This window comes from Amia ocellicauda, chromosome 9, assembly GCF_036373705.1.
Source record: "Amia ocellicauda isolate fAmiCal2 chromosome 9, fAmiCal2.hap1, whole genome shotgun sequence".
Classification (NCBI taxonomy): domain Eukaryota; kingdom Metazoa; phylum Chordata; class Actinopteri; order Amiiformes; family Amiidae; genus Amia; species Amia ocellicauda.
In genome coordinates, this window is record NC_089858.1 from 36,664,435 (window position 1) to 36,690,846 (window position 26,412).

The following is a 26,412-nucleotide window of genomic DNA, read 5'->3' on the forward strand; positions in this document are numbered from 1 at the left end:
GCGGTCCTGCAGGTCGGAACAGTGTGTCCCATCCGTGCACAGCCGGCCCCAGTCTCTGCTGCATGAGCAGTTCAAACAGGATCCCCTACCCTGCTGCTTTTTCTTCCAACCCAGCTCTCAATTACTTAATTGAACCCTTCACTGAATACATAATTTTCTTACAATTTAACTTTTTATATTGTACAACTGAGAAAAACTGTAAGTCGTCCAGGGCAAGGGCATCTGCTAAGAAATAAATAATAATAATAAAAAGTAATTTCCTTAATAAGTTCCTTATACAATTTTATACTTAAAACCTCTACGGTTTGAAATAATGAAAAAGGCTCTGATTTAGGAAATTATTAGTTAAATTAAGGGTTCAATTAAGTAATTGAGAGCTCGCCTGGAACACAAACTAGCTGGGTAGAGGGATCATGGTTGAGAACAATCAAGGTACAGAACCATTTGATTTCCTATCCTCTCGAAGGACGGCAGAGGAATGAGTCACGCTCGTTTCAGAGCAATATTTACAACCTTAATGGAGTAGGGGGGAGAACCAGCTAATTAATCTTATACCTCATTTGCACACAACCACCATTTCACACACACCTCCTTCCATTTCACATGTCTTGGCCCTCCTGTTATTATGGGATATAAAGAAAACACTGTCGCCTAATTCTGCAGAGGAGAAAAATGCAAACCTCCAAGTATGGCAAAGAAAGACTCCCTTTTCTCTTCCCTAAAGTCACTACATTATCATTAAAACATAAATGTAGAATAAATACAATGTTTTAGACCTATAATTACAAGTAAAAAAAAATATTCCTCACAAAAAAGGTCCCACTGAGACATTGACCCAATGTCCATCACCTTTCTTTCACCTTCTGTGATTGTAATGCAGAAATATTTCTTTACCTTATTTTTTTGTATCCTTAATAAGAAAACAAAGGTGACCACACTTTTTATAAGTTAGAATTTATTCCACAAACACGACACTGTTAAAACGAACCTGGCGATGGCTTGGCATGACATGTAGAGATGCAATGGCAGTGGACAATTCCAACAGTGTCATTTTAATACAGTAATACATTCCCCCGTCAGACATCAACCAAATGAAATCCATCCCACTGCCCACCAGTCAGCAAGTGCCTTTGTGTCTCTCAAGAATAGGAGAAAAAAAAAAAGTTACATTTAGCTGTCGATTTAGGCCACAATTGCAGCTCTTAAGATATATTAAAACAGATCTCCAGTTTCCTCAATCTACATTCCAACACACAACCAAATATGCATCACAAAACCAATGACTTCAAAACAGAACAAAAACGCATTCTCATTTGGTAATTTCCAGACATCTTTTGAGTACCAGCTGTCGTACCTTTTTTATTAGGAAAAGTACCCCACTTAAGAAGCTTCTGCATACAGGTTACTATACAGCCTACAAAAACAAAACAAAACCTAAAATAACACTCAGAAAACAAGTGCAAATCAGAAATGCAAAGGTTTCCAGAAAGACTTTGTTTCCACGTTGGGTGCTTCTGGGTCGGAGGCAGCAGCTATAGAATCAGGTTTAGAGTCTGTACACTGTTCGCAATAAACCCTTTTAATGATAGCGGACACACAGGACTTAAATTAATATAGACACTTCATGTGGGATCTTCAGCCAAGAGATTGATTAATAACACTTTTTTTTTTTTTTTTTTTTTAAGAAAAAATATTTATCCAAAATCTTATTAATAAGCTAGAAGTCATAATAAAAAATAAAAAAAAAGACACACCCAGTATTGTTCTTCAGACCTCAGTGCAGACACCAATCAGCGTGCGGAGAAAGAAACATCGAATCATGAAGAGCAACAGAAAAGGTTTGCTTTCTAAAAACTACTGTATTCCACCTGCTCGTGACTAAACCAATTCCTCCATCTGTGGCCTACGCTTAAGATTAAAAAAAAAAAAAAAACTCCTGCAAACAACTAGGGCAAATGACAGCCCTACTGCACAGTTTCTAAGTAGGAGTTTTCCACTCTTACTCTCATTTTATTCGATGTGTAACCTTGGGTCTCTCTAGTGCAGGTCTGAGATGCAGGAAGAAACACTGCAAACTAAGAGAACATGATAAAGCAAACTATATTATCATGATTGAACCAAAACGTGGATTAACCGTTGTAAAATGTTAAAAAATAATAATTCAACAGCAGTTTTCCGTGGCTCTTTACCCGAGCACTATATACCCACGAGGGCTCTTGTCGAGGCGGGCGTGCTCTGTGTGAGACGCGTGTTGGCGCACGCCCAGGACAGAGAACCGCTGCAGGCTTCTGACACTCACTTGAAATGTCATGGGGCCGGATTGAAGCCCGGCGCCACTGCAAGAGCAGCGCTCTCACGGCATCCCGGGGTCTGTTGGCACGGCTGCGCCCGCCTGACCAGGGATGTCAAGACTGAAACCACAGCCACCTACAGCCTGAATGTGGCAGAGGCCTGATTAACAGCCCAGCTGCCCAGGTTGAGCCCCCATTCCCGATTACTGCTGCATGCCTTCTGTCCTTCATTAGGCCTGACTAATTCTCCAAACATGAGGCGTCCAGGATCTCTTCTGTGATCGAGACCCAGTTTAGTACAGTCCTTGGTTCGTCCTTCACAGAGCTCAAGTGGATCAGAAGAAAAAGAAAACGGGAGGCTGTGTGCTGCCCCCCGGTGTGCTGTGGAAGTATTACATTAGAGGGGACATGGAGGGATGCTTCAGTCAGTGCTTTTTTTAGTTTGAGGGAATAGAGATATGGTTCCATTCTTGAGCCAATAGCTAAATAAAGCAAATGTGTTTGTCAGCGAACGTGACCGGGATCACAGACTCTGGCAGGATGGATCTTGCCCACGGCCGAACCCGGTGCTCACGTTGTCGCACACACTCACTCACTCACTCACACACTCACACACTGGAGAGAGGTCCACAAAGCAGGGCCAGTATGCCCACTGACCGCAAGGTGCAGCAGTATTAACCCAGGCTTGTCCTTGTGTAACGACTTTCACCCCTCCCAGTTACAACCACTGACAATTTTTCTTTTTTCACTTTTCTTTAAAAAAAAAAAAAAAAGCATATAAAGCAGCGCTCCATCAGCCAAGGCTGCAGTGAGGAAATGACCTGACCTTGATGTTTGAAGGACGCTCTTGAGAGAGAGAGAGAGAGAGAGAGAGAGAGAGAGAGAGGCAGAGAGAGAGAGAGAGAGAGAGAGAGGCAGAGAGAGAGAGAGAGAGAGTGTGTGAAATATCTACTGGGAATGGGTTTGCATTGTTTTGTTCTTAGTCAGGCACCCCTCCAAAAAAAAAAAAAAAAAAAGCTCAATGTTGCCCCTGTGTGGCAAAACCCCAGCATTGCTGCTCAGTTCACTGTCCGATGCCCGCCGAGACGCAGCCAGGACAGCCCCTTCACAGCAGCTCTCTGCAGGGTGGGTACATGGTTCGGGTGCTCAGTGCGCTCCACTCCCTCAGCTGAGGCGGCCATGGCAGGGCAGGGCGGGGAGGGGGAAGGGGGCGGACAGATCTGCCCCTAGGCGTACTCCATGTGCCCCTGGCCCTGCTGCTGGCCCCGGCTCTTGTCTCCGTGTCGCTCCGTGCTGGCGGGGGCCTTGATCTCCTGCGGTCGGGCTGACAGGTAGTCCTTCACCTCCATTTCATTGTTCCTGGCCTTCACAGTGGCCATGTGCAGCTTCTCCAGAAAGTCGGGCATCCCTGGACAGCAAAGACAAACAGGGAATGAAAGAGGCTCTAAAGTTCATCAAGACTGCTGGCTCTGTCACAGTACACTGTGTTTATGCAAACATAGGCGTTTGTATGGGACACCGATCAACTGGGGTGAATTTAGAATATTGACCTGGGATATCGGAGAAGGGCAGCTCGGTGTCTCATGCAAAGTTGTAAGCAAATCATAAACAATACACATCTCACTCTGGAAGATAAAAATACCTCCCAGACTAATTCTTATTTAATCTGGGAATGAAATGACTCAGGAGCCAGGTGCAACATTCGGATACGGTGCCACTGCTGGAACATTAAACCCACCTGACACAGGTTACACAAGAGTTACACAATGAAGGCAATCAAATATTGGTTTTAGAAACACTGGGAAGCATAGGATCATTTGTGTGCGGCTCTGCTGCGCCTCCCCCGAGAGGAGTCAGAGGTCAGAGGTCAGGGAACTCACCGCTAGACACCATCCAGCTCACACAGTAGCGTGGGAACACGGTCTGGGGGTCGTCACTGTACGTCAACAGGTAATCGAAGCCGTTCTGCACAGAAGAGGAGCACACACACACAGGGAAAGAAAGTACTTAATGATATGTATCTTAACATAAAATACGAAATATTATGATCCTCAGCCACACTGAGAAGTCTCCAACCAACCTGCGATACTGCAGGCTGCACTGCTTGATAGAGAGAGAGCACAGTGCCCCCACTGCCCCAGACACTGGCACCAGCACTGGCTCCGCCTTCAGAATGCCCCAGCAGCCTTACCATCGCCCCTGCCCCCACCTCCACATCTATCACTGCCCCCACCCCCCACTGCCAGGAGTGCTCTAGAGTCACAGGTATCTCCTAGAGGCCTGGACGCCACACAGCGCACTGTACTCGCAGTGCTCATCGACTCCACTGCTCTTCCTCAGCTGCAAGGTGACCAAACTGTGGTGTTCAACCACAAAGTGAGCTCTCAAGCTGCTGGAGTCGCCTCTGAGAGACACCAGCCACATCATTATCCACACCGGCACAGCAACCTGGCCACCCAGAGGGAGGGAGTGGCCCTGAGCTTGCGGAGGGTGGCAGAGAAGGTCACCCAGCAGTTTCCATGGGCCACAGTCGTGAACTCCACCCTGCTGCCCCGACAGGACGAGCCCCTGCGCACCATCGAGGGGCTCAACGGTAAGATCTTCAAGAGCTGCTTGCTGCTGCCCAGTGTGCGCATAGCCCCCCACCCCAGGCTGGGTACGCAGCACCTGTATGACCAGGTGCAGCTCAGCAGGCAGAACATCGGGATTTTTGCTAAAGTCCTAAAGGACTGCACCCTGGGCAGAGTCAGGACCCCCACCACCTCCCCCAGAGCACAACACCAGCACGAGCCAGGGCACAGACTGCCCCCGATTTACACACAGGCCAGGCCATGCCCACCCAGAGCAACCCAGGCTAACCATGACCCACATGGCAGAACCCGCTACCGGGTTTTTCTTAATATAATATAAACATTTCCTGTTTTTGGGGTTAAAACAATGATCCTTTTCATTCAAGGTAATACTTAAAAATAAATACTTCAAAAATAACAGAAATAAGAGCAAATCGAATGACAAGTCGTTTGCTGTCAGTCAGTGCCTGGAACATACAGGGCCTGCGCTCCTCTGCATTTGGGCTGAAGAGCGCAGACCTGGAGCTCCTCAACAACATCAGCAGAGTGGATGTGCTGATCCTGCAGGAGACCACACGCTGTCCCGCACAGTACAGGGAGTTCATAGTGCCCTGTGTAAAGCTCCCTCGGGTCAGGAATAGCAGGGACAGGGGGGTGTCAGTGTGGTATAGAGAGGAGCTCAAAGTCCACATCTCTCCAGTACAGAAAGGGGAGACACACATATGGCTCAAAATCACAGGTGAAATATTACATCAACAAACCGACACATGCCTGTGAGCTGTCTACATGCCCCCCTCAGACTCCCCCTAATTTAAAGAGGAGGCATTCTACAACCTCTAGACTGAAACGAGTCACGACCAGACCCTGGGCTGGGTGCTGCTGTGTGGAAACCTCAATGGCAGGAAGGTTGACTACATCAGCGCAGAGGGGAATGGACACAGCAGGGAGCGCTTCTCTGTACCACACACCAGTGACCTCCCGAAGACACAGCCACGACAGCATGGTCAACAAGAGCGGGTGGCAGGTACTGGGTCTCTGTGAAGGCCCGAGTCTGTACATTGTCAATGGCAGGACCAGGGGGGACTCCCTGGGGAGATTCACCTACAGTTCAGCCCTGGGTAACAGTGTAGTTGACATTGCCGTAACAGATACGGACCTGACAATATAAACCCCTTCATAGTGAAGCAACAAATGCCCCTTTCTGACCACAATCAACTAGTCCTGCATTTAAAATGATAAACACACAAACAAGAACCACAACCCCCAACAAATGAATTAAACTCAAACCCTCATACATATGGACAGAGGGTAGCACTGAGGAATTCAAGAAACAACTGAGCAGCCCAGAGTCTGAAGACACGCAAAACTATTTTCAGTCCACAAAATACGAGAGAAATACAATGGGAATATACCTGGCAGTAAAACAAATAATTACATTTTCGAAATATTATCCCAAAGAACTAAGCTTAAACGTTAAAAATTAAAAATTAAAAAATACAGACCGCAACAAACGAGATAAAAGGTGGTTTGATAAGCAGTGCGCGGCTGTCAGAAAAGAGCTCAACCAGGAGCTGCGGCTCGGCTACTGCCAGGCTGCACAACACTGCAGACGAGAAAAAGCACGACTACATGTCCCAGCAATCATCAGAAATTAAATTTTCAATCGATCAAAATTCTTTCTTTTAAATTCAAAAAAACCTCTAAACTGTAAAAAGTAAAAAAAAATGAAAAACATTTAGCAATCCAAAACAACACAATCTGGAAAAACTACTTTGAAAATGTATACCATCCAGTTGATGAAACACTAAATTCTGATCAGGCCAGCATCACCCAAAATTTCACTTATTTGGAAAAAATTATTAAAAACAATCAAAACCCACTGTATGCCCCAATTACCTGGCTGGAGCTGATAAACCAAATCCGCAAACTGAAGCCCAGGAGAGCCAGCGGACCCGACTGCATCAGCAACGAGACACTGAAGCACAGCAGCCCTGAGCGGCAGGAGGCGCTGCTCAGACTCTTTAACCTGGTGCCGAGAGCTGGGTGTTTCCCTGAGGTCTGGAATCAAGGATTGATCACCCTGATTTATAAAAGTGGGGAGAAATTCAATCCCCAACAACTACCGGGACATCTGTGTGAGCAGTAACAGCAGCGGTTTTGCTCATGATTAAAACGTGCGAGAAAGGTTGGTTATGGGGGGGGTGCCGATGGTAAAACCGTGCGAGAGCGGGGGGGTTGGGGTGGGGACTGATGGTATTTTTGCCAAACCGCATTTATTAAAAAACATTTATTTTTGATTGGGCGGGGGGGGATAGCACCCCCTCACGGACCCCAGTTTGGGAACCTCTGGTGTAGGGGGTAAAGTCTATGACATCATCAAACCAATGTATTCGGAAAATAAGTGAGCAGTGAAAATTGGTGATAAAAGATCAGAGTTCTTCATTCAGGGGCAGAGAGTGAGACAGGGCTGCAGTCTGAGTCCAACACTGTTCAACATCTACATCAACAAGTTGGTCACGGTGTTGGAGCAGTCTGACGCCCCCGGCTTCACACTCCACGACACAGAGATCAAGTTCCTGCTCTACGCAGACGACCTGGTGCTGCCGTTACAGAGCAGGGGCTGCAGCAGAACCAGGCCCTGCAAGAGCAGTTCTGTCACAAATGGGCCCTGGCAGTCAATCTGAACAAGTTATGGTTTTACAGACGAAAGCCAGATCTCAGGGACACAGATAGCGCCTCACGCTGGGCAGCATGGTGCTACAGCACAGCACCAGCTACAGCTACCTGGGCCTGACCATCAGTGCCTCAGGGAATGTCAATCAGGCCACCAACACACTAAAAGAAAAAGCACATCGGGCTTTCTACGCCATAAAAACACAATTCAGCCAAACAAAAATACCCATACAAATCTGGTTGAAAATCTTCCAAGTAATTATCCAGCCAATCCTGCTCTACAGGAGTGAGGTGTGGGGTCCACTCAAACCCCACATATACAGGCTGGGACAAAAGCCTGATAGAAAAACTGCAACTTGAATTGTGTAAGCACATCCTGCAGGTCCACAGGAACTAAAGCTTGCATTGAAACTGAGAGAGAGAGAGAGAGAGAGAGAGAGAGAGAGAGAGAGAGAGAGAGAGAGAGAGAAATCACTCACCTCATCAAAGGAAGTGTGTGGGCGGATCACCATCTTGGACTGGTAGGACCTCACCCGCACAAAGTCCTGGCTCTCGGGCACGGTGGGGTGCTCCACTGCCCTGCGCAGCCCAAACAAACGGGGACAGGGGTGTCAGTGCCAGACAGCGAGACTCAGCTTGCATACACAACCATACATCTGCTAACGGATGACGGTTACAGTAAAGACCTTCAGCTAAAATAATAAAATACACATACAAACATAGTTCTGCAGGGTTTAAAACAATAGTGCAATGGTGAGGTAGACACAGCTGGTTGCCACAGTTCAGCAGTGGCACTACAGTCAATCTACTACTCCTCCCCTCCCCGATCAGAGAGGAGTCCGCTCTTACCTGGACATCAACACCATTAAATTGTTCTCCAGATCCACGCTGTAGCGTCGCACGTACACGTAATCCCGGGAGTACATCGGGTACTGGAAGACACAAACAGATGCATACTCTGAGTTTACAGTGCATTTTCTAATACAGAGAACCAGCCCAGGTTTCCGATCCCAACCCCATGTCACGTATTTTGCCCTTTATTCCGTCCCACAGTGTGTATGATAACGAAGCACGCAAACATCTTTCTTCATGTGAAATGCAAGTCTCGGTGTACAACCACACAGCACAAGGCAATACAATGCAGGTGGTGAAAGGCATTACAAGGTGTTGTGTGCTGGTTTTAGGTGACATGGCTGAGTTTGTGTCACGAAAGGAAAACGAAAACAATCAATCAACCAACCAACCGTGTTAGGAGCCGACTCCTAAAGCAGGCTTCATATTTTAGGAAATATTTCACAATAACACAGGTAAAGCACAGATGGCCATTCTTACAGGGAAGTGTGTGACCCAGTGAACCACCTCCGACCCAGTTTTATCGTCGCGATCGATGACCTCCAGCTTAATCACCAGGGCGTCCCACTTCTTCCTGTACTCTGTGTCCAGCTGCGAGAGAGAGAAAGATCAGTTAGCAGTACAGCCCTAACAGACGAGTGCCATTAACATATTTGCTGCGAATACAAGGACACACATTACAGGATCTGAGATGCAAATGTCGTGCTGTACCTGGACATTGAAGAACTGCCGGGGAGTGACATCTGTGTAGGTCCCCAGCACTGCAGAGAGGGAGAAACAGAAGGTTAAAACAGATCATTAAGGCAGTGTGTTAAGGAAAGTCCCAGACACGCTTTTGCATAAGACTTTTTCACAGCCTGTGTAAAGACTGCTAAAACACCGATGTTTTATCACTGTGTACTTGAAATGTATGCGATTCAAAATGTTTCTAAGGCTGTCTCTCTGTGTAAGAAGTGACCTGACTGCCAGCACGGGCTTTGATATTTTAGGCAGCGGTGTCCTGCCAGCCCTGATTGGCTTTTCAACACTCAGAGCACTGACACAGTCAGCCAGGGGTCACTGAACTCCCAGCAGTTATGCAAATGCTATCTGAAGCGCATGGAGAGTGGGAAACCTTAATAAAAAATAGATAAACAAATCGGTAAATAACTGAGCCATTGGGGCGCTGCCATGGTGCTACCTCTGTACTGGTACAGGTGGCTGTCTGGGATGGGCTTCCTCCAGACCCGGAAGTTCTTCCTGTCCATGACGACCTCCCAGGCCTGCTCCTCGGGGCCCGGGTCCCTCTGCCAGCCCTGCTTGCTCATCCTGCTCAGCATCTCCACCGTCTGCATCTCATTGGCACACCTGAGGGAGAGCGAGGAGGATTTTTAGTTATTTGAGTATTTATAAAGTAATGAAACGTGAGGTGCATTGTCTGAATCATAACATTATTAATAGTATTAATAATTAGCTTATTTCCACAGACAAAGAAGAATGGGAAGGATTGTTTACTCCAGGCCGGTGCCTTTGAGGCCGGTCAGCAGGCTGTGGGAGTGGCGTCTCGGAACAAGGCCCCTGCTGTCTCCTAAGGACAAGCTCTCCTTTGACAGCAGAGCACGCATTGGCCTGTGGGGCCGCCGCCACACGCCTCCCTGCTACTCCTCCAGCAGGCCGGCTTATCAACGGCCCTGGCAAGATAACAGTGCACAATATGGCCCTGCCCCAGAGCGACACAGAAATGCAAAAAAAAAACAAAAAAGTAAACAAAGTGAAGCGTTTTCTAACCTGCATCTGTATCTTACACACACACACACACACACACACACAGCCCCCCTCCCACCCTCACATGAGGTGGGCAGAGATTCAGCCCCCCTGCCAGAACCCCAGCAGTGCCAAAGTAAACACACAGAGAGGTGCTGAAATGGCATGGCAGAGCTGTTTTTAGCATGGCCCATTCTGTAAACACGAACCACCACGTGCCCTTCTGAGAGCAACAGCATACTTCAAATGCCCTCTGAAGACTGTGCCCTCGCCACCCCCCCTCAGCTCCAGCCTGCCAGATGCCGATTTAAAGCTGCAAAAACCCCTTTAACTACGCATCCAACGGCCCCTGCGCTGCGGCCATGGAGTTCGTCAGTCACAAGCAGACAGAGTAGCAACGTAGTGCTTCTAGAATAGATGGCTGGGCTTTATGCTCTGGCCACAGTCCACCTCCCTCCTGCACCTCTCTCTGGGACAGCTGCTTTGAGGAGAGGGGTCAAAAATGCAATTTGGCATTCGCCAGGAATATAATATTTGCTACATCCTGGTACTGCAGGAACAACATCAACTTCCTTCCTGTGGAATTCTCAAACAGGAAAAATTGGCAAGGCATGTGCCCTTCAACTTTTGGGGGGGGGATCATTTAATGGTGAACACACAGCCCCCTTAGTCTCACTGAAGTGATCTGAAACTGTGCCCTTGCCTCACAGCCATCTCCCTCTCAGAACAGCCGCTGTGGGTTCAGAAAGGAAGTAAAACTCTGACAAACAAACGCCTGCTGCTTGCGGTCTCCCTGTTTTCAAGGTCGAGTTCTTAAATATAAAAAACTGACAAAAAAAAAAAAAAAGACAGGCATATAAAAATACAACAAAAATATAAATTGCACAATGCATTGCACAATCTAGGTCTGTGTTGTATTTTTCTAGGCATGTTAGTTTACAATTAATTGTTTAAACTTAATTAAAAGTGAAGGAAATTAAGCTACCAATATATAGACCTCATGGGTATCAGCTACTGTGTGTGCGAGTTTATCAACAGGGTTAAAGAGTATTTAAACCTGAACAAATCTCACTCACAGGGCCGAAAAAGGTGGCCATTTTATATCAGCTGCCCCCCGCCCCGCTGAAGACAGCAGTGATAGCATTGAACATTACACAATGTCTAAAGGCAGAAAGCTGCTCAGGCAAAAGGTGAGGAGCAGGAGACGTCAGGAGCTGGAGATAAAGGGATAAGGGACTGGGGGGGAACTGAGGCTTAAGGGTTTAACAAGGACGGGGAGGGCTTCCTGCCTCCCACACAAGTGAGACGAGTGGATCTGCGAGTGGAACACCCTATGCCACGGCTTGTCAGACACTCAAAAACAATTAGTGTTCGATGCACATGCTTCCCAAGACGGGGAGCAGAAACTTAGCGCCCGCAGTCTGGGTGACCGCCCCGGCACCGTCCCCCTGTGAATTCCACACACCGCGTCTCACTGCAGAACGGAGGTTCCTCAAGTCCCTTTTGGCATTTATTTGGCCAGTGCTCTGCTGGGTGTTGTCTGGCAATAACGCACTGACCAATGCATTGCAGAACAGGTTGGGGTGAGGCGAGACAGAAGTCAACTTAGAATGCAAGTCAACGAACTGAAAATATATCACTTAGAAAACAGGTTACTATGCCAGCTCTCTGCTGTATTCTGGAACTGCCCTGTACATGTTTACCTATCCCATGATCCTCCAGGAACTTGGCAGACAAGACTGAAAATTGCCAACAGCAACACAAACTTGAACAGATGCAACTTGTGTAGTTAGTTACGGCCTACAAATGGCTGAAAAAAAAGCTCTTGGGAGTAGCGATTCAGGCTGGAGGAAGTGGAAACAACCATTGTCTCTACAGTAGCTGTGTTGGTGTGGGGAATATGTATTGCTTTAAGTGTATACACAGCAATTGAAGCCTAAATAAATGACAGCGGTGATCTGTGATTGCTGACGTGAAAGGAAAACCAACAACATAAAGGTTCATTCAATCTAACATGCTGATTATGTGTTTGTTTCCTCCACTCGTACCTCTGCAGCTCCTCGTCTCGGATCTTCTCTTCCTCCCACATGAAGACGCCGACCAGCGCGGCCAGCAGGTGGCCAGTGCGGGGGTGCCGGCTCCGCAAGCGCCGCCACAGGTTGCCCATCAGGCTGCGGCGGGAGCGCTCGGAGTACAGGCTGCCGTACAGCTCGCCGATCTGGTGCGCCCTCCGCAGCCGCTGTCCCGACACGAAGCTGCACTGGTTGTACAGGATGGACATCATGCCTTTGCTCCGCTCGGCCCTCCCGCCGCTCTGCACCCAGGACAGCACGGAGCCCAGCCAGGCCGGCAGCCCGCTGCCCTCTTTAGTGCCCAGGGTCGCCACTCGGGCGTGCATGCGCGGGATTGACTGAAACATGTCTGCGGGTTGGGCTGCTCCCTCCTCGTCCCGGTGCGCGGCGCGGACGTCCTGTGCGAGCAGATACGACACTGTTACACACCTGAAGCCAACAGAGAGCATTAGAGGCGGCGTCTGCGACACATGCACCCCATGCCACGCCAGTGCAGCGGGGGTCAGTGCAGATGCAGATATCTTGGTTAGCCCATCAGTAATTAACCCAGAAAGTACAAAAGATGCTTCTGACTAAATACACAATCAGCTAAGAAAGCCAGACAAGTTTTAGTAAAAAACAACAACAACAACCACTCACTTCCTGTTTTAAATGGTGCAGCCCGTTAGCTAAAGCTGAATGAGTGCAGTCTGCAGGTTTAGCAGAAGCAACCGTTCAGTTTACAGCCCTCACCAATTCTTTTTTTTTTTTTCGATTTTGGACACGGCCACACATTTCTGTGACGTGTGAAACTACGGAGCAGCTCGCTGATCACCTGGCCCACGATGAGACGCATGCACGACCTCCTGCGCCGTGACAGCCGTCCCGGAGCCCCGCAAACAACTGCCGACTGCGCTCCGCAGAGGGAGCATTTCTGCGGAGATCGACCCGGCTACAGCTCACCCCCATAAAACCACACAGCCTGTCTGCACAATTTCTATGCAATTGCAACACAAACAAACAAACAGTTAAGGGGTTATTTCCCTACCAAATGACATTCACCGGACCACTGACTTTCCCAGAAACGTTTTCTGTGCACCTTCCTCACAAAAGCAGTCTACAAGCCTGGCCGTGTCGGTTTGCCGTCCTCACAGTCCTGCCGGGGTGCACGGGGCACGGAATCACTTCTATCGATCTGATCTGATAAAGAAAATTAAATATGGATCTCCCTTCTTTCACCTCCTTCCTTCCAAGTCTATTCCTGCGGCCTCTCACATGTCACATGGCCAAGGCAACCTACCCCGTTAACCACGCCCACTGCGCTGTAACCCCGCCCTCCGGGCGCAAGACTATTTGGTTCCCCCGTCAGCCTCGCTTTTCTATTGGCCGTAAAGGCTGCCAGTCTTCGTTTTTTGCTCCCGCCCACCAAGCAGTTCGGAAGAGTCGCTCTTCAGGAATATTTTCTGCGTCGACGTCAGAAAGGACCCCGATGCCAGGCTTTGTGGAAAGGTGAAAGCATGGCTATGTCAGTGCCTGCCTCCAATGGGACACGTGTTTTTCCTTTCTTTGCTTTGCCAGATTAGCGTGTCCCTTCAAAGGTCATTATACTGTAATAATCCAGCTTTACAGGTTATTAAACACATTGGCTCCGGCCATTGTATGTTCTGCCTTTTCTTAGTGTGGTGTTTAAAACAGTTAAATGCCTGTATTAACGATTCAAGTGTATCCCGTTTGCCACACACACTAAAAAAATATATTAGCTAACTATTTTATTGAATTTAGTATTTTTCATTTCATAAAATAAAAACAATTCAATTTTTTTAATACTTGTGATTAAAATAATTAAATTATCAATCCTTAAAATCACTTAAAAAATTTTAAAATCTGTGATTTTAACAAAGAACAAAACAATTAACTTCAAATTAAACGTGCCCAAAACAACAAAACAAACGTGATAAAAGCAAACACTGCTCACCAACAAAAAAGTCAAATACATTGAAAATAACTGAAAATGCATTGAACAAAATAAAGAAACAATTAAAAAAGTAAAAATAAAAAACAAACAAAAAAGGTCCAATGCATTTAAAATTAATCCAAAACGGTCAATGTATTTGACAAAAGAATATAACAAAACTTAAACCAAAAAAACCCTAAACAATGTGGTTTAAAAGCAACTAAATCTTTAAAAACAATTAAGATTCATATTTAAAATCTTTTTTTTTAAAACAATCATCCATAAAATCTTTAAAAGATCTTGGACTCGGGCTCCAGCAGGGGGAACTGACCGTCCCCGGAGGTGGGTCCCATCATGGGATCCTGAGCTCCCCCAGATCTTGTATGTGCCAGTTCTTGTAGGCTTCCTCCTTGCCCCTCTGATGGACCTCCAGATTGACATAGTCTCTTACGAACACCATGCCCCTCCGCGCGATGACGATCGGGTCCAGCTCCTGCTTGTTGAACAAACAGATGTTCCATCCCTCCCACAGTGCCTGCTTCACTGCGCAGACGACACGCCACCAGCACCTCAGGGTAGATGTTGATATTCCCCTGGCCGGACCGTACAGGATCTGCTGGGCGGTCGCCCGCGCAGGAACGGCAAACCTGTGGAGGAACGGAGAAAACAGGAGCCAGACCCTGTGGGCGGAGGGGCAATCCCTAAAGATATGAGCCTCCGTCTCCTTCCCCAGGCAACCCTTATAGGGGCAGGTGTCATAAGGAGCTATGCCCCTTCTGTGCATGAACACTCGGGTGGGGAGACACCGACTCACAGCCATCCAGGAGACATCTTTCTGCGTGTTCGTGAGGCAAACGTGCGTAGCGTTAGCCCAGATAAACCGGCAGGTTTCGGGAGGGAAATCTTCTATCCGGCTGGTCTCCTGGGCAGATCTCATCTGACTACAGATGGTCTTATAATCCCAGGAGGCCAGCACGACTTTATGGAGGCCTACTTCGAGCGCAAAGGCTCGGAGCGCCCTGTAGAACGGCGGGGGATCCCACGAGTGCGGCCTGGTGTTATCCATGGCGCAGAGGCCGAATGGTCTCAGGCTGCTGGCAAAATAAAAGCGGTTCATGAAACTCACTTTCTTGCCAGCAGCCTGGATGTTCTTGACCACATAGGCCAGCCCCTGCGCCTTTATCAGCCGCACAACGTCCGGGACCCCCCTGCCTCCATCCAGGGTACCCTTCACCATCTGCACTCTTTTCAGCCTCTCCATTTTGCTCCCCCAGACAAACCGAAATATAATTCGGGTCACTAATTTTGCGATGACCTTGTCTGGGGGGAAGATCATTCCTACGTAGAGGAGTATCGGGAAGAGGATGGCCTTTACGACCAGCACCTTACCAGCCATCGTCAAGGTCCTTGTGCTCCAGCCGTGGATCTTCCTTTGGACCTTTGCTATGGCCTCCTCCCAGCTCCGGGTGCCCGTGTTGGTCCCGTCGATCGTGATCCCCAGAACCTTGATAGACGGCTTCACAGGGAACACGGTCGGCGGGCCCCGGCCGACAGGCCATGCCCTGGAGAGGTAGACCTCGCTCTTGGCCTTATTCACAGCGGCCCCCGTCGCCCTGCAGAAGCCGTCCAGCAGTTCCTCGACCCTGGCCACGGACGGAGCGTCCGTGCAGACCATGGCCACGTCGTCCATATAGGCCAGGGCCTTCAGTTGCTCTCCGCCGGAACCCGGGAGATGGAAACCTGTCACCCGGACGTCCCGGCGGATCGCCTGCATGAACGGCTCCAAGCAGAGGACGTACAGCAGGGCCGACAGGGGACAACCCTGCCGGACCCCCGACCTGACCGGAAATGGTTCGGTCAGGTGGCGGTTCACAAGGACCCTGCTGCTTAGGCCGCTGTAGATGATCTTGACCCACCTCCTCAGGCCAAGAACGAGACCCATCCTCTCCATAACAAGCTGCAGGTATTCGTGGCCCACTCTGTCGAAGGCTTTCTCCTGGTCCAAGCTAATTAGGACCAGGGGAAGCCCTCTCTCGTTCGAGTAGGCCACGACATCCCTGAGCAGCATGGCGTTGTCGGCCGCCGATCTCCCCCGGGCACCACAGACCTGGTCGGGACCCACGACTTGAGGGAGTGGCCGCTGCAGCCGGAGCGTCAGTGCTTTGGCCAGTATCTTGTAGTCGGTGCACAGGAGGCTGACTGGCCGCCAGTTCCTCAGATCTTTCGGGTCTCCCTTCTTGTGAAGAAGGGAGAGGATACTCTTCTTCATCGAAGGGGCCAATCTGCCCTCTCTGTACATCGACCCCAGGACCTGGCCCAGATCTTCCTTAAGCACCTCCCAAAAGATCTTATAGAACTCAGCAGGGATCCCGTCGGGACCCGGTGTCCTTCCAGAGTTAAGACTCTTTATCACCTGGGAGAGTTCAGTGGTGGTGATCTCTGGATCCTCCTCCTCCTCCTCGTCCCCCTCATTGCGGGACTCCAACAGGGACAGAAAGTGATGGATCAGATTTTGATCCACCACCTTCTGGTCGTACAACTCCCTGTAGAAATCCCGCACCACTGTCTCAACAGCCTCTCTGCCCTCCACCTCTTGCCCCGAGGAGTCGATCATGGAGGACATTGCAGGCCGCCTCTCCTTCGTTTTCTTGAAGAAGAAGCGGCTGCATTTCTCATCGTCCTCCATGATGCGGACCCTGGAAAGGACCTTGATCTTTTCTTGCTCCTCCCGATAGAGGGCGGAGAGACTCAGTTTGACCCGGGCCACCTCCTCAGCTAGGTCGAAGCCTCTGAGCTGTAAAAGACTCAGGCGCTGGAGGCGGGCGTTTAGATGGGAATATCTCGCCCGCCTCTCGCGAGCTTTCCGTTTCCCCAGCTGAATGAAGTAGCCCTTGGTTCTTTTCTTCATCATCTCCCACCACTCTATGGGAGAATCAAAAAGGTCCTTCAGGGTCCTCCACTCCTCGAGGCGTCTGCTAAAGGTCTTAATCACACGAGGGTCATCGAGCAGAGAGGTGTTGAGCTTCCAGACCCCAGGCCCCGACTCCCGTGTGCTCGGAATGAGCACCTCTGTCGTCAGGAGCCTGTGGTCTGAAAAGAAGACCGCCTCCGAAGACATGGCGGTCCTCTCCAGTGGCTTGCTGAGGAGGACGAGATCTATCCTGGAGAAGGAGGAGCCAGAAGAACTCACCCAGGTGAACAAGGGGACCAGGTCCCGACCTGCGTCGCAGAGTTCAAAGTCCTCCACGAACGCAGCGAGGTCCCTGCTGGATCTATCGTTGCGGGGCTTACTCCGGTCTACATCCCTCAGAGCACAGTTGAAATCACCTGAAATGATAACTGGCAAGGTGCCGATCAGGAGCGGGCGTAGCTGAGGGAGAAAGAGGACTCTCTCTCTCTGGCTGGTGGGGGCATAGACATTGACCAGCCTCAATACAGCCCCCTTGTATTTAAAATCGAGGCTGGCCAGTCTGCCCGCCTCTATTACCTTAAATGTTTTCACAGTTAAGAAGGGGTTTTTCAGGAGTACGGCAATCCCGTCCGCTCGGGACACATTGGACCCCGACCAGAAGGATTCTCCTAGGGTCCAAGTGTCCCGGAGATCTTTATATTCTTTTTGGAACGGGATGCCGCACTCCTGCAAACAGATAATATCCGCCTTCATTCCAGCCAGAGAGTTTAAAACATCGGTCCTCTTTTTCACCTCAGCAATGCTCCTCACATTTATTGAAATAATGGTTAACGCCATAATGGCTGTGAGGGCAATTACCCGCTCCGTAACAATCATGTAAAGAAACCTTTCTCTTCCCCACTCCTCTCTTCTCCCTCACCTAGCTTAGCGCTAGCACCCATCATTTCAATCATTTGCCTCACCGCTTGATCCTCTAGGAAGACTATGGGGGGGGCTCGGCTCCCACCACCCGGTAAGGCTGGCAAAACTCCACTGGGCTCAGGGCCCGTGGTGCTGGAGGTTCTCCCTGATTCCTTTGAGGCCGAGGCCCGACGAACAGATGGCAGGGCAGAGGCTTTATGTACAACTGGGGAGAATACTGTGTAGACCCCGCTAGTTGTTCTTTTAACTAATGGTGGGGGAGGGGGTGGTCTCTCCCATCCCGGCTGTCTGCCGCCGCAGGCCTCCTCCCCCAGCGCCAGTGACCTTGTCATCACGTCCCTGATGTCTTTCTGGGAAAGGACACTGGCGCCGACTCTCATCTCCTGAGGACCTGCGGCTCTCCCACTACTGCCGGGAGGGCATACCTGACCCCTCCCCTGGGAGAGTCTCAGTTGTGGGGCAGGAGGAATGTTATTTCTAGGGGGCCTCTCATCTACCAGGCTGCCCACTCGGGGCAGTGGAGAAGGCCCACTACTCTCCTCTCCGGAGTCAGAGTGGGGGGTGTAGAAATTAGAGGGAGGGGACTCTGGAGCGGGGGAGGAGCCGACAGGGGGGGGAGAATCTGCAGAATGAATCCTTTTTTTCATCATACCCCCCCTACCCATGCTCCTCTTCTCAGCCCTCCTTCTCTTCCCCGCTACCACTGTCCACTCTCCCTCTGCCTCCACTTCTGACCCAGAGTCAGAGAGGGAGCCTATGAGGCTCCTGAGGATTGTTTCCTCTCTACCCCCATCTTGGGGTATCACCTTTGGAGGAGCCTCCGCTTGGTTTTCTCTCTCTCCACCACCCCCGAGGGCCCGCGCCCTATTTGCATAGGAGGAGGGACAATTCCTAAAGAGATGCCCTCCCCCACCGCACAGGTTGCAGGCCCTCTCCTGCTTGCAGGCCCTGGTCTGATGTTCTCCGCCGCAGACCTTGCACTTGACAACAGTGCAGGCTGCGGCTAAATGACCCAGGGCCCCGCAGTTCCTACATAATTTGGGCATGCCATGGTAGAAGACAAGCCCCCTATTTGCTCCTAATACCACGGTGCTTGGCAGATGGCGTACTCCGCCGATGGCGGCCACTTCCACCTGCAGGCGCACCTGCCACCGCCGAGCACCGGTCCAGACCCCATCCTCATCATTATCTCTCCTGCTTTCAGACAGGATCTCGCAGTGTCTCCTCAGCCATACTTCTACGTCGTACTCTGCCACTGCTTCATTATAGAACTGAATAGTTACTATTTTAATCTCTCTATCTGTCAGGCCGTCGACCACAAAGTCACTCAGGGGCATACTGTCTTTTTTTTCCCTAAACAAATTCCAAAAACTCTCCAGCACTTGAGGGTTCTTAAAGCTCACCTCAAACACGTCCCTAGGTCCAGGCAGTTTAACCACACAGTTCAGCTCAGAAGGGGCAAAGCCCAGGCCCCTCTGCAGCACGGACCTGCTGAACTCCAGCCGGGTGGATATAAAAAAATATATTAGCTAACTATTTTATTGAATTTAGTATTTTTCATTTCATCAATAAAAACAATTCAATTTTTTTAATACTTGTGATTAAAATCATTAAAATATCAATCCTTAAAATCACTTAAAAAATTTTAAAATCTGTGATTTTAACAAGAACAAAACAATTAACCAATTAATCAAAATAAACGTGCCCAAAACAACAAAACAAACGTGATAAAAGCAAAAACTGCTCACCAACATAAAGGTCAAATACATTGAAAATAACTGAAAATGCATTGGACAAAATAAAAAAACAATTAAAAAGGTAAAAATAAAAAACAAACAAAAAAGGTCCAATGCATTTAAAATTAAATCCAAAACGGTCAATGTATTTGACAAAAGAATATAACAAAACTTAAACCAAAAAACCCTAAACAATGTGGTTTAAAAACAAACTAAATCTTTAAAAACAATTAAGATTCATTAGATATATTAGCTAACGCCTGCAACTTAGTGTTTTAGGGTGAAAAATAAGAACAATGTCAGTATACAATGGGCAGATTAGTAGTGCGTCAGAGACCAGACAGATGGCCTAGGGGTGGGCATGGAGACGAGCTCAAGGGTAATATAATATGAATAAAATAAGTGAAAGGAAAGATCAATACAGTCTAACACATTGGAGATCATAAGTGTAATACTGCTTAAAGAACAAATACACTCATTAGTGTCTGCTGAATTGTGTGGCAGTATCTTGACATATGATTGATAACATCCAGAGGAGAAGGCTTCACAATTTATATATGTTCTCCCTTATTTGTTAACATTTAACTGCTGGCATAAAATGATACACACAGAAGCCCAAAGTGTCTTCAGTCAATTGAGGTCTTTGAAGTACTGGGCAGAGATTATGGCTAAGCAGAATCCAAATCTGGAAAAGACAGAAATAAGAGATGCTCATACAAACAACTGCACTCACCACTGGATCACGTGTGTTTATTTCGTCTCACCAAGTAAAAAAACAAAAAAGAGCAAAATAAAGTGACAATTAAAAGCCTTACAGATTAACACAAAATCAAGTCTTACCGCACAGTTCACACTCGCACTAACACCAAATGAATAGTAATAATAAACAGAACAGTACAAAAGAGAGATAGTAATATATATATATATATATATATATATATATTTAAAACAACAGCAAATGGATCACATTTAAAATTAAATAAAAGCAAATGATTGGATGTTTTCTGGTGGCAATTTTCAATTCTCGTCACTAATTTACATACTGGTAAACTGGCAGAACGCCTGGCTTGTCAGTTGCAAAAAATCATGCAGGAGATATTGTAGATAAAAATAATAATAAATACAAATAAACAACACAATCTTGTTGAGGTGACGAGGCAGTGTACAGAGTGTGTGATTTTGTATAGAAAAAAAGTTGGTGGCTTTGTTTACAGCACACATATGAACCACACCAGACTGTAGGAACCCTCATGTGATTTGGGCCGGGTTTCCATTTGTCACTGGGATCAAGTTGAATGTTATCCGAGACCCCAACCACCTCCCCCGCCTCAACCAACATGTCTGTATGGACTCCACAGCAAACATGCAGGCTTGTAAACGCACACAAAAGGTGTTAAAATCCCAGGCAAGGTGGTGGGAGGAGGCAGTGGCCTAGCAATTGTGCAGGAGATATTTATTTTCGTTGGTAAAATATATTTATTGCATTAAGGGTCCTGGATATTGAAAGAGGAGAAAGTGACAGGAAACCAGCTCCCAAATTAACAAGGTCCATTCATTACAACCACTTGAGCCACAATCCCAATCTGTCCCATAACGGCTGAAATTCTGCCAAGTGTGGAAGAGGTGGAACACATTCAAACAGATTTCATAGACACGCCCTCACGGACCATCACACCGTCTGATGACTGTCGTTCAGGTGCAGCACTTTAACACAAACCAGTCCCATCAAACATGTCATTTTAGTTTTGAAACGCAATCAAAAATATATACACATTACAAGTGTTTGTAAAGTGGCATCGGCATACACATTGCTCTCGAGTCTGAAGTAGGAACAAAACTAACAAAGCTTGGAAAACAAGGCTGTGTAAGACCAGACATCTTTTAGCATCAAGCCACATTAAAACCCCACCATTCCTCCTTCACATGTACACTGTGTGGCTGTCAATTACCAAATCATTTGCATGGTTATATTTACAAACTTTTATCAGATTTCAGACATTCAAAGCTGCATGGTCTTATGAATTCGAGAACAGCTTGGAGTTCTGTTTGCTAAAAACCTAACTATACTCTTACAGCAGGGTAATATCTCAGAGCATGTTTTTCTGAATATGCATTTTAATTGAGTAATTTTAAATTGAAATTAAATAGTTAGTGCAAATGTGTTCAGGGTTACCAAAGGGGTAAAATTTGGGCTTAAAATCGTTTTTGGTTTTTAAAGTCCTCTCCCACAAGTTTCCCTTGCCCCATCTGTAAGTAGCGTCGATTTGATCTATTTTCACGTTTTAATAACCACTCGTTGGCTCTCAGTTCCCCTGCATGTCTTATACAACCTTGTTTACCCTCAAAACACAATGAAGATCTGGGGCGCCTCACCGAAAGCAAGCCGCCGCTTTATACATCAGTTGCTGGTGTTTTTTTTATTATCATTATTATTATTTTTTTTATCATTTTATTTTGATCTCCGCCATAACACTGTCTGGACACTTTTTGCTGATCTAATGCTTTGTGGACACTGTGTAGAGAAAAAGATCAAAAGTCTGGTGAATGGCATAGGAGGCAGCCACTGACCGCACTTTAAAAAGTCCAAGCAAGAGCCACATGACTGAAAGCCCAGCTCAGTCCTGGCCGGCCCGGGTCTTAGAGCATGTCGTGGCCACGGGGCTCGACTGTCCTGTGTCGGTCAGTGTCCGATGCTGCTCTGTCAGTGTGCCGAGAGCTCCCCCCATAGTGCGGTCTTAGCGTAACAATCAAGACACACTTCTCAGCTGCCACTCGCGCTGGGAAACTGAAGAACTGAAAGTGATCAAACATAAACAAACAAAACACATATGATTAAAGTACACATATAGTTGCTTTAAAACTTTTTTTAAGCATTAAACAATCTTTAATTGCTCCCATATCCCTTATTTGTATTAAAGGAATACAGGTTTTTTTTTATGTAGCAAACTTAAATTGTCATATGATTAAAGGTGCGAGGATGAACCATAAAAGTTCCACCATCTCTGCCCCCTGCTTAAAAACCCCCCTGCTTTGCGGAACAGGGAACAGAAATTATACTGATCTGCAATAGAAGCCTTATTTTATATGTTTATAGGTTATATGATAAGGTTTCATTTTAAAACATTTCCAGCTGTAGCATGAGTTAGAAACAGGCTATACAAGCACTGAAAGGAAGTGATTGGAGAAACCAGAGGGTTTCTATTCAAGTGATTGCCAGAGATATATACACACATACATATTTATTCCCAGGGGCAATACTTTGGCACTTTTCCTAGATTTCTGCTTATGATAGAACACAGTTAAAAGTCTTATTTGTAATATTAAACGGGATTCCACGAATCCCCCCTCCGCCCCCATACGAATCTGAACTGATTTTGATTTGGAGTCTAGGCCAAAGTAGAGCACCACACAATCAGAAACCATTTCTTTACACACAAAACAAATCCTTTTATTTTTTTTATTTTTAAATGACTACTTTTTGCTTTTTAGTTGATCGCTTCCAAGATTAAAACAAGACTATTAAGCTGGGTTCACGCCTGAAGAGATTTACAGGGGTTTGTGCAAGTAATAGCATACACACCCTGCATTTGATTTCCACAGTGTGGAGAGACCACAGTAAACGAGGGACCAAAGCTCAGCACTTCATTGGACTGATTCTCCGCCATGTCCACAATAAGAATTTTCTTAAGCACTGCAATGCTGAACACGGCCGGCAGATTATTTGCAGGGAGTGAATCTGTAACCGGGATCTGTTCGTCCCTCTTAACTGCATCATATTATAATTCTACTCGGTGTACAGGTGGGAACCCAGCGTGGGGTGGAGGACACCCCAGTGATACAGCACAGGTTCCCATCACGCCAGACCTCGGCACTCCAGTCCTTGTCATTCAAACACTACTGGGTCACACTCTAAAGCATCTCAATTAAACAATTAACAGAGAGAGGGAGGGGCTAAGAATGGCATTTGAAAACAACAGGAATAATAGAGCAAAACAAACATTTAAAACAATCTGACCCCCTCCCTCTCTCTCAGCAAGGTCTCAAGCAGAACATAAAGGGGGAGGGGGTAAAGTGCTGGATGCATGCCCCTGTGTCCGCTGTGTGTGCGTGTGTGCGCGCGTGTGTGCGCGTGTGTGTGTGTGTGTGGGGGGGGGGGTGAAGGGGCTGTAGCGCAGGCCTGGTTTACGGGGTGTAGGCAGGAGGGGGCTGAAACTGGTTGGCGATGTCGTAGTCGGCGGGGTAGGTCTCGCTGCTCTCCTCCATCTCGGACAGCAGCTCCAGGGCCTGCTCCTCCTCCTCAGTGGGGTAGTGGCGCAGTAGATTAGCGGCTGTGGCCAGGATGGAGGCCCCCCCGGCCCCCGCCACCAGGTAGAAGCTGACGGCAAAGGTGACGTAGATGAGCGAGCCGTGGTACTTCTTGTGCTGCTGCTGGAGGGACAGGATGAGCTCCGAGGCCCAGTAGCAGAACCCGATCACGGTGGCACACTGCAGCACTGTGGGTGGGTGGGCGTATATAAGTTAGCTATAAGTGCATGATCAAAATATCCTGTTACGTAATAATACAAATAACAGCAATATTAACAATGCAGTACAATGGGTTGAAGGGTTTAGTAGAGAGGGCTCTAGAGATAGTAATGTAATGAAAGCATCCATCTCCCTCTCCCACTCCCTCTCCCACTCCCTCTCCCACTCCCTCTCCCCACCTCCCCTTACCTGTGAGGATGTGTGCGAAGGCGTAGCGGCGGGTGATTTTGAGGGCTGGGTGTTTGGGCCCGAAGACATCCAGCAGGAAGGCACAGAGGCTGCAGAGGATGCCCAGGAAGCAGAAGGCAGCAATGACTCGCAGCAGGAGGATCGTCTGGGGGTTCATGCAGTATTCTGCACAGGAGAAAGAGACAGCACCCATTAGTACGGGGCGCAGAGAGAACATTCACAGGCCTGAGCACTGCGCCACTGCAGGCCCAAGCTGAGCACACATCTGACACATGACACACGTCCGTGATTCATTTAGTTCAGTTAGTGCTTATCAAGAGCGGAGTTGTTAAAACATGGTACTGCCAATATAACAGGATTAATAGCAGTTTCCATACAAGTTTATCAAGGAAGTGGTAGCTTGTAAACACAGTAAGCAAGGGAGTGAAACTGGGTGGGATTTACTTCAACCAGAGTGAAGATCTTGTGTACTAGAAGATGCACAGACATCCGTTGTATTCCTTAGAAGAACCAGCTGATACACATAAAAAAACACACACAAAGACTATATACATATATAAAGATGAAATTAATGGGAACTGTGTAGAATTGTTGGAGGAAGAGCAGGGAAAAACACCATCAAAACCAAAAATGGTTTTCATTGTCATGAATGGCAAGATTCATTTAAACCTAATCTAATCACATGCACTGGAATTACACAGCCCTCCATCCAGACACACAACTATGTACATTTAGGTCAAGAAATAAGACGTTCATAAAACAGCAGATTGGTCCATTTAAAGTTTCAGTAAAATAAATGTCAACTTTGTTAACATATTCTTATAAAATATGAATACAGATGTTTGTTAAAATAACCGCACATGAATCCACTGCCAGGATTCATTGACAGCCAGCCATGGTCACCGCACAGTCTATTGTGTGTAAATACAGTAAAGATCGCAGTGTACAGTACCTTCCAGAAGTTTAGGGTCCACATATCCGAGGACATCGGCCACCCCGAGCTCCTGTCTCGGGCAGGTGCCCCCGTGTACCCGCAGCCAGGCCGGCTCAGCCAGCGCCGTGCACAGGGCGGTGATGGAGAGGGCTCCGGGCAGAGCCGAGGCTAGGCTTCTTTCGGGTTGCTTCGGCAGGGCGCTCCCCCCAGCACCTCGCCTGCGCCGGCTCCCGGGCAGTCCGGATCCCGGTGGCGCATACATGTCCCCGGACTACTGCGGAACTCCTCGTAATCTCGAATTAATATCCGTATTGACAAGAAGGTGCCACGATTTGTCTTACCTTTAAACGATGCTTTAAAAAAATGAATATACGGAAGAAAAAAAAAGTACGTGCAGTTTTAGACAAAGAAAAAGAACGGACAATAACTTGAAGATCAATTTCCAACGACTACCAAGTCTGTGCGTCGGCCGGGAGACAAAACAATTCCGATTTCCAGTGTTATGAGTATCGGTTCATTTACAACACATCGTAAACGACACCAGTCTATGCGGAAATGATTGGTTATTAAATTACACAAGGGTGAAAATAATACGATAATAAATAATAATAGTAAAAAAATAGCTGCCTCTTTACTAAAAAAAACAACAACAACACTACTGCGAGTCTTACTCTAAACTACATCGGGAAATGCAGATAGTGTGAACAATGTCACAGCCGACAATAAAGACGGCTGGCCTAAAATGAAGACTTGTTCAAACGCGTTTTGTGTTGACTTTTATGATTTAATCTGTACTCCTGTGCTCAGTCTGACTCCGACCCGGGTCTGAAAGTACTTGCGCTGTTCTCTCGCGGATTCTGATTCCTAACTAACGTCAAGACGACTAATATTTAGATTAATTTCCCCTAAAACAAAAACAAAACAAAAGGCCCCCTGCTTCCCCCCTGCTTCCTGTTTCCGCCAGATGACGATTCTCGACGTACGCTTGTCACGAGGGTTCCGGGCGGCGTAAGGAGCAATGCCTTGTGGGAGTTGAAGTCTTTATGTGGTGGGATTAAAAATT

At 47.6% G+C, this 26,412-nt stretch overlaps 2 protein-coding genes across 3 annotated transcripts; both read right to left on the reverse strand.

Moving 5' to 3' along the window:
* Nucleotides 1-938: 938 nt before the first annotated feature.
* On the reverse strand, nucleotides 939-13,479 carry stard7 (StAR related lipid transfer domain containing 7). 2 transcript variants are annotated; one of them, XM_066714338.1, is made up of 9 exons: nucleotides 13,229-13,479; nucleotides 12,178-12,599; nucleotides 9,567-9,733; nucleotides 9,098-9,147; nucleotides 8,867-8,977; nucleotides 8,384-8,466; nucleotides 8,014-8,113; nucleotides 4,172-4,256; nucleotides 939-3,699 (listed from the first exon to the last, which is right to left on the reverse strand). In XM_066714338.1, the coding sequence occupies exons 2-9, from the start codon at nucleotides 12,546-12,548 to the stop codon at nucleotides 3,518-3,520; spliced, it is 1,149 nt and encodes a 382-aa protein (XP_066570435.1). In that variant the 5' UTR covers nucleotides 12,549-12,599; nucleotides 13,229-13,479; the 3' UTR covers nucleotides 939-3,517. The 2 variants fall into 2 exon arrangements, with proteins under 2 accessions (XP_066570435.1, XP_066570436.1); XM_066714339.1 differs by having other exon boundaries at nucleotides 12,178-12,630.
* Nucleotides 13,480-20,426: 6,947 nt separating this feature from the next.
* On the reverse strand, nucleotides 20,427-26,313 carry tmem127 (transmembrane protein 127). Its single transcript, XM_066714342.1, has 3 exons — nucleotides 25,368-26,313; nucleotides 24,416-24,580; nucleotides 20,427-24,195 (listed from the first exon to the last, which is right to left on the reverse strand). Exons 1-3 carry the CDS (start codon nucleotides 25,609-25,611, stop codon nucleotides 23,885-23,887), a joined length of 720 nt encoding a protein of 239 aa, XP_066570439.1. The 5' UTR covers nucleotides 25,612-26,313; the 3' UTR covers nucleotides 20,427-23,884.
* Nucleotides 26,314-26,412: the final 99 nt, after the last annotated feature.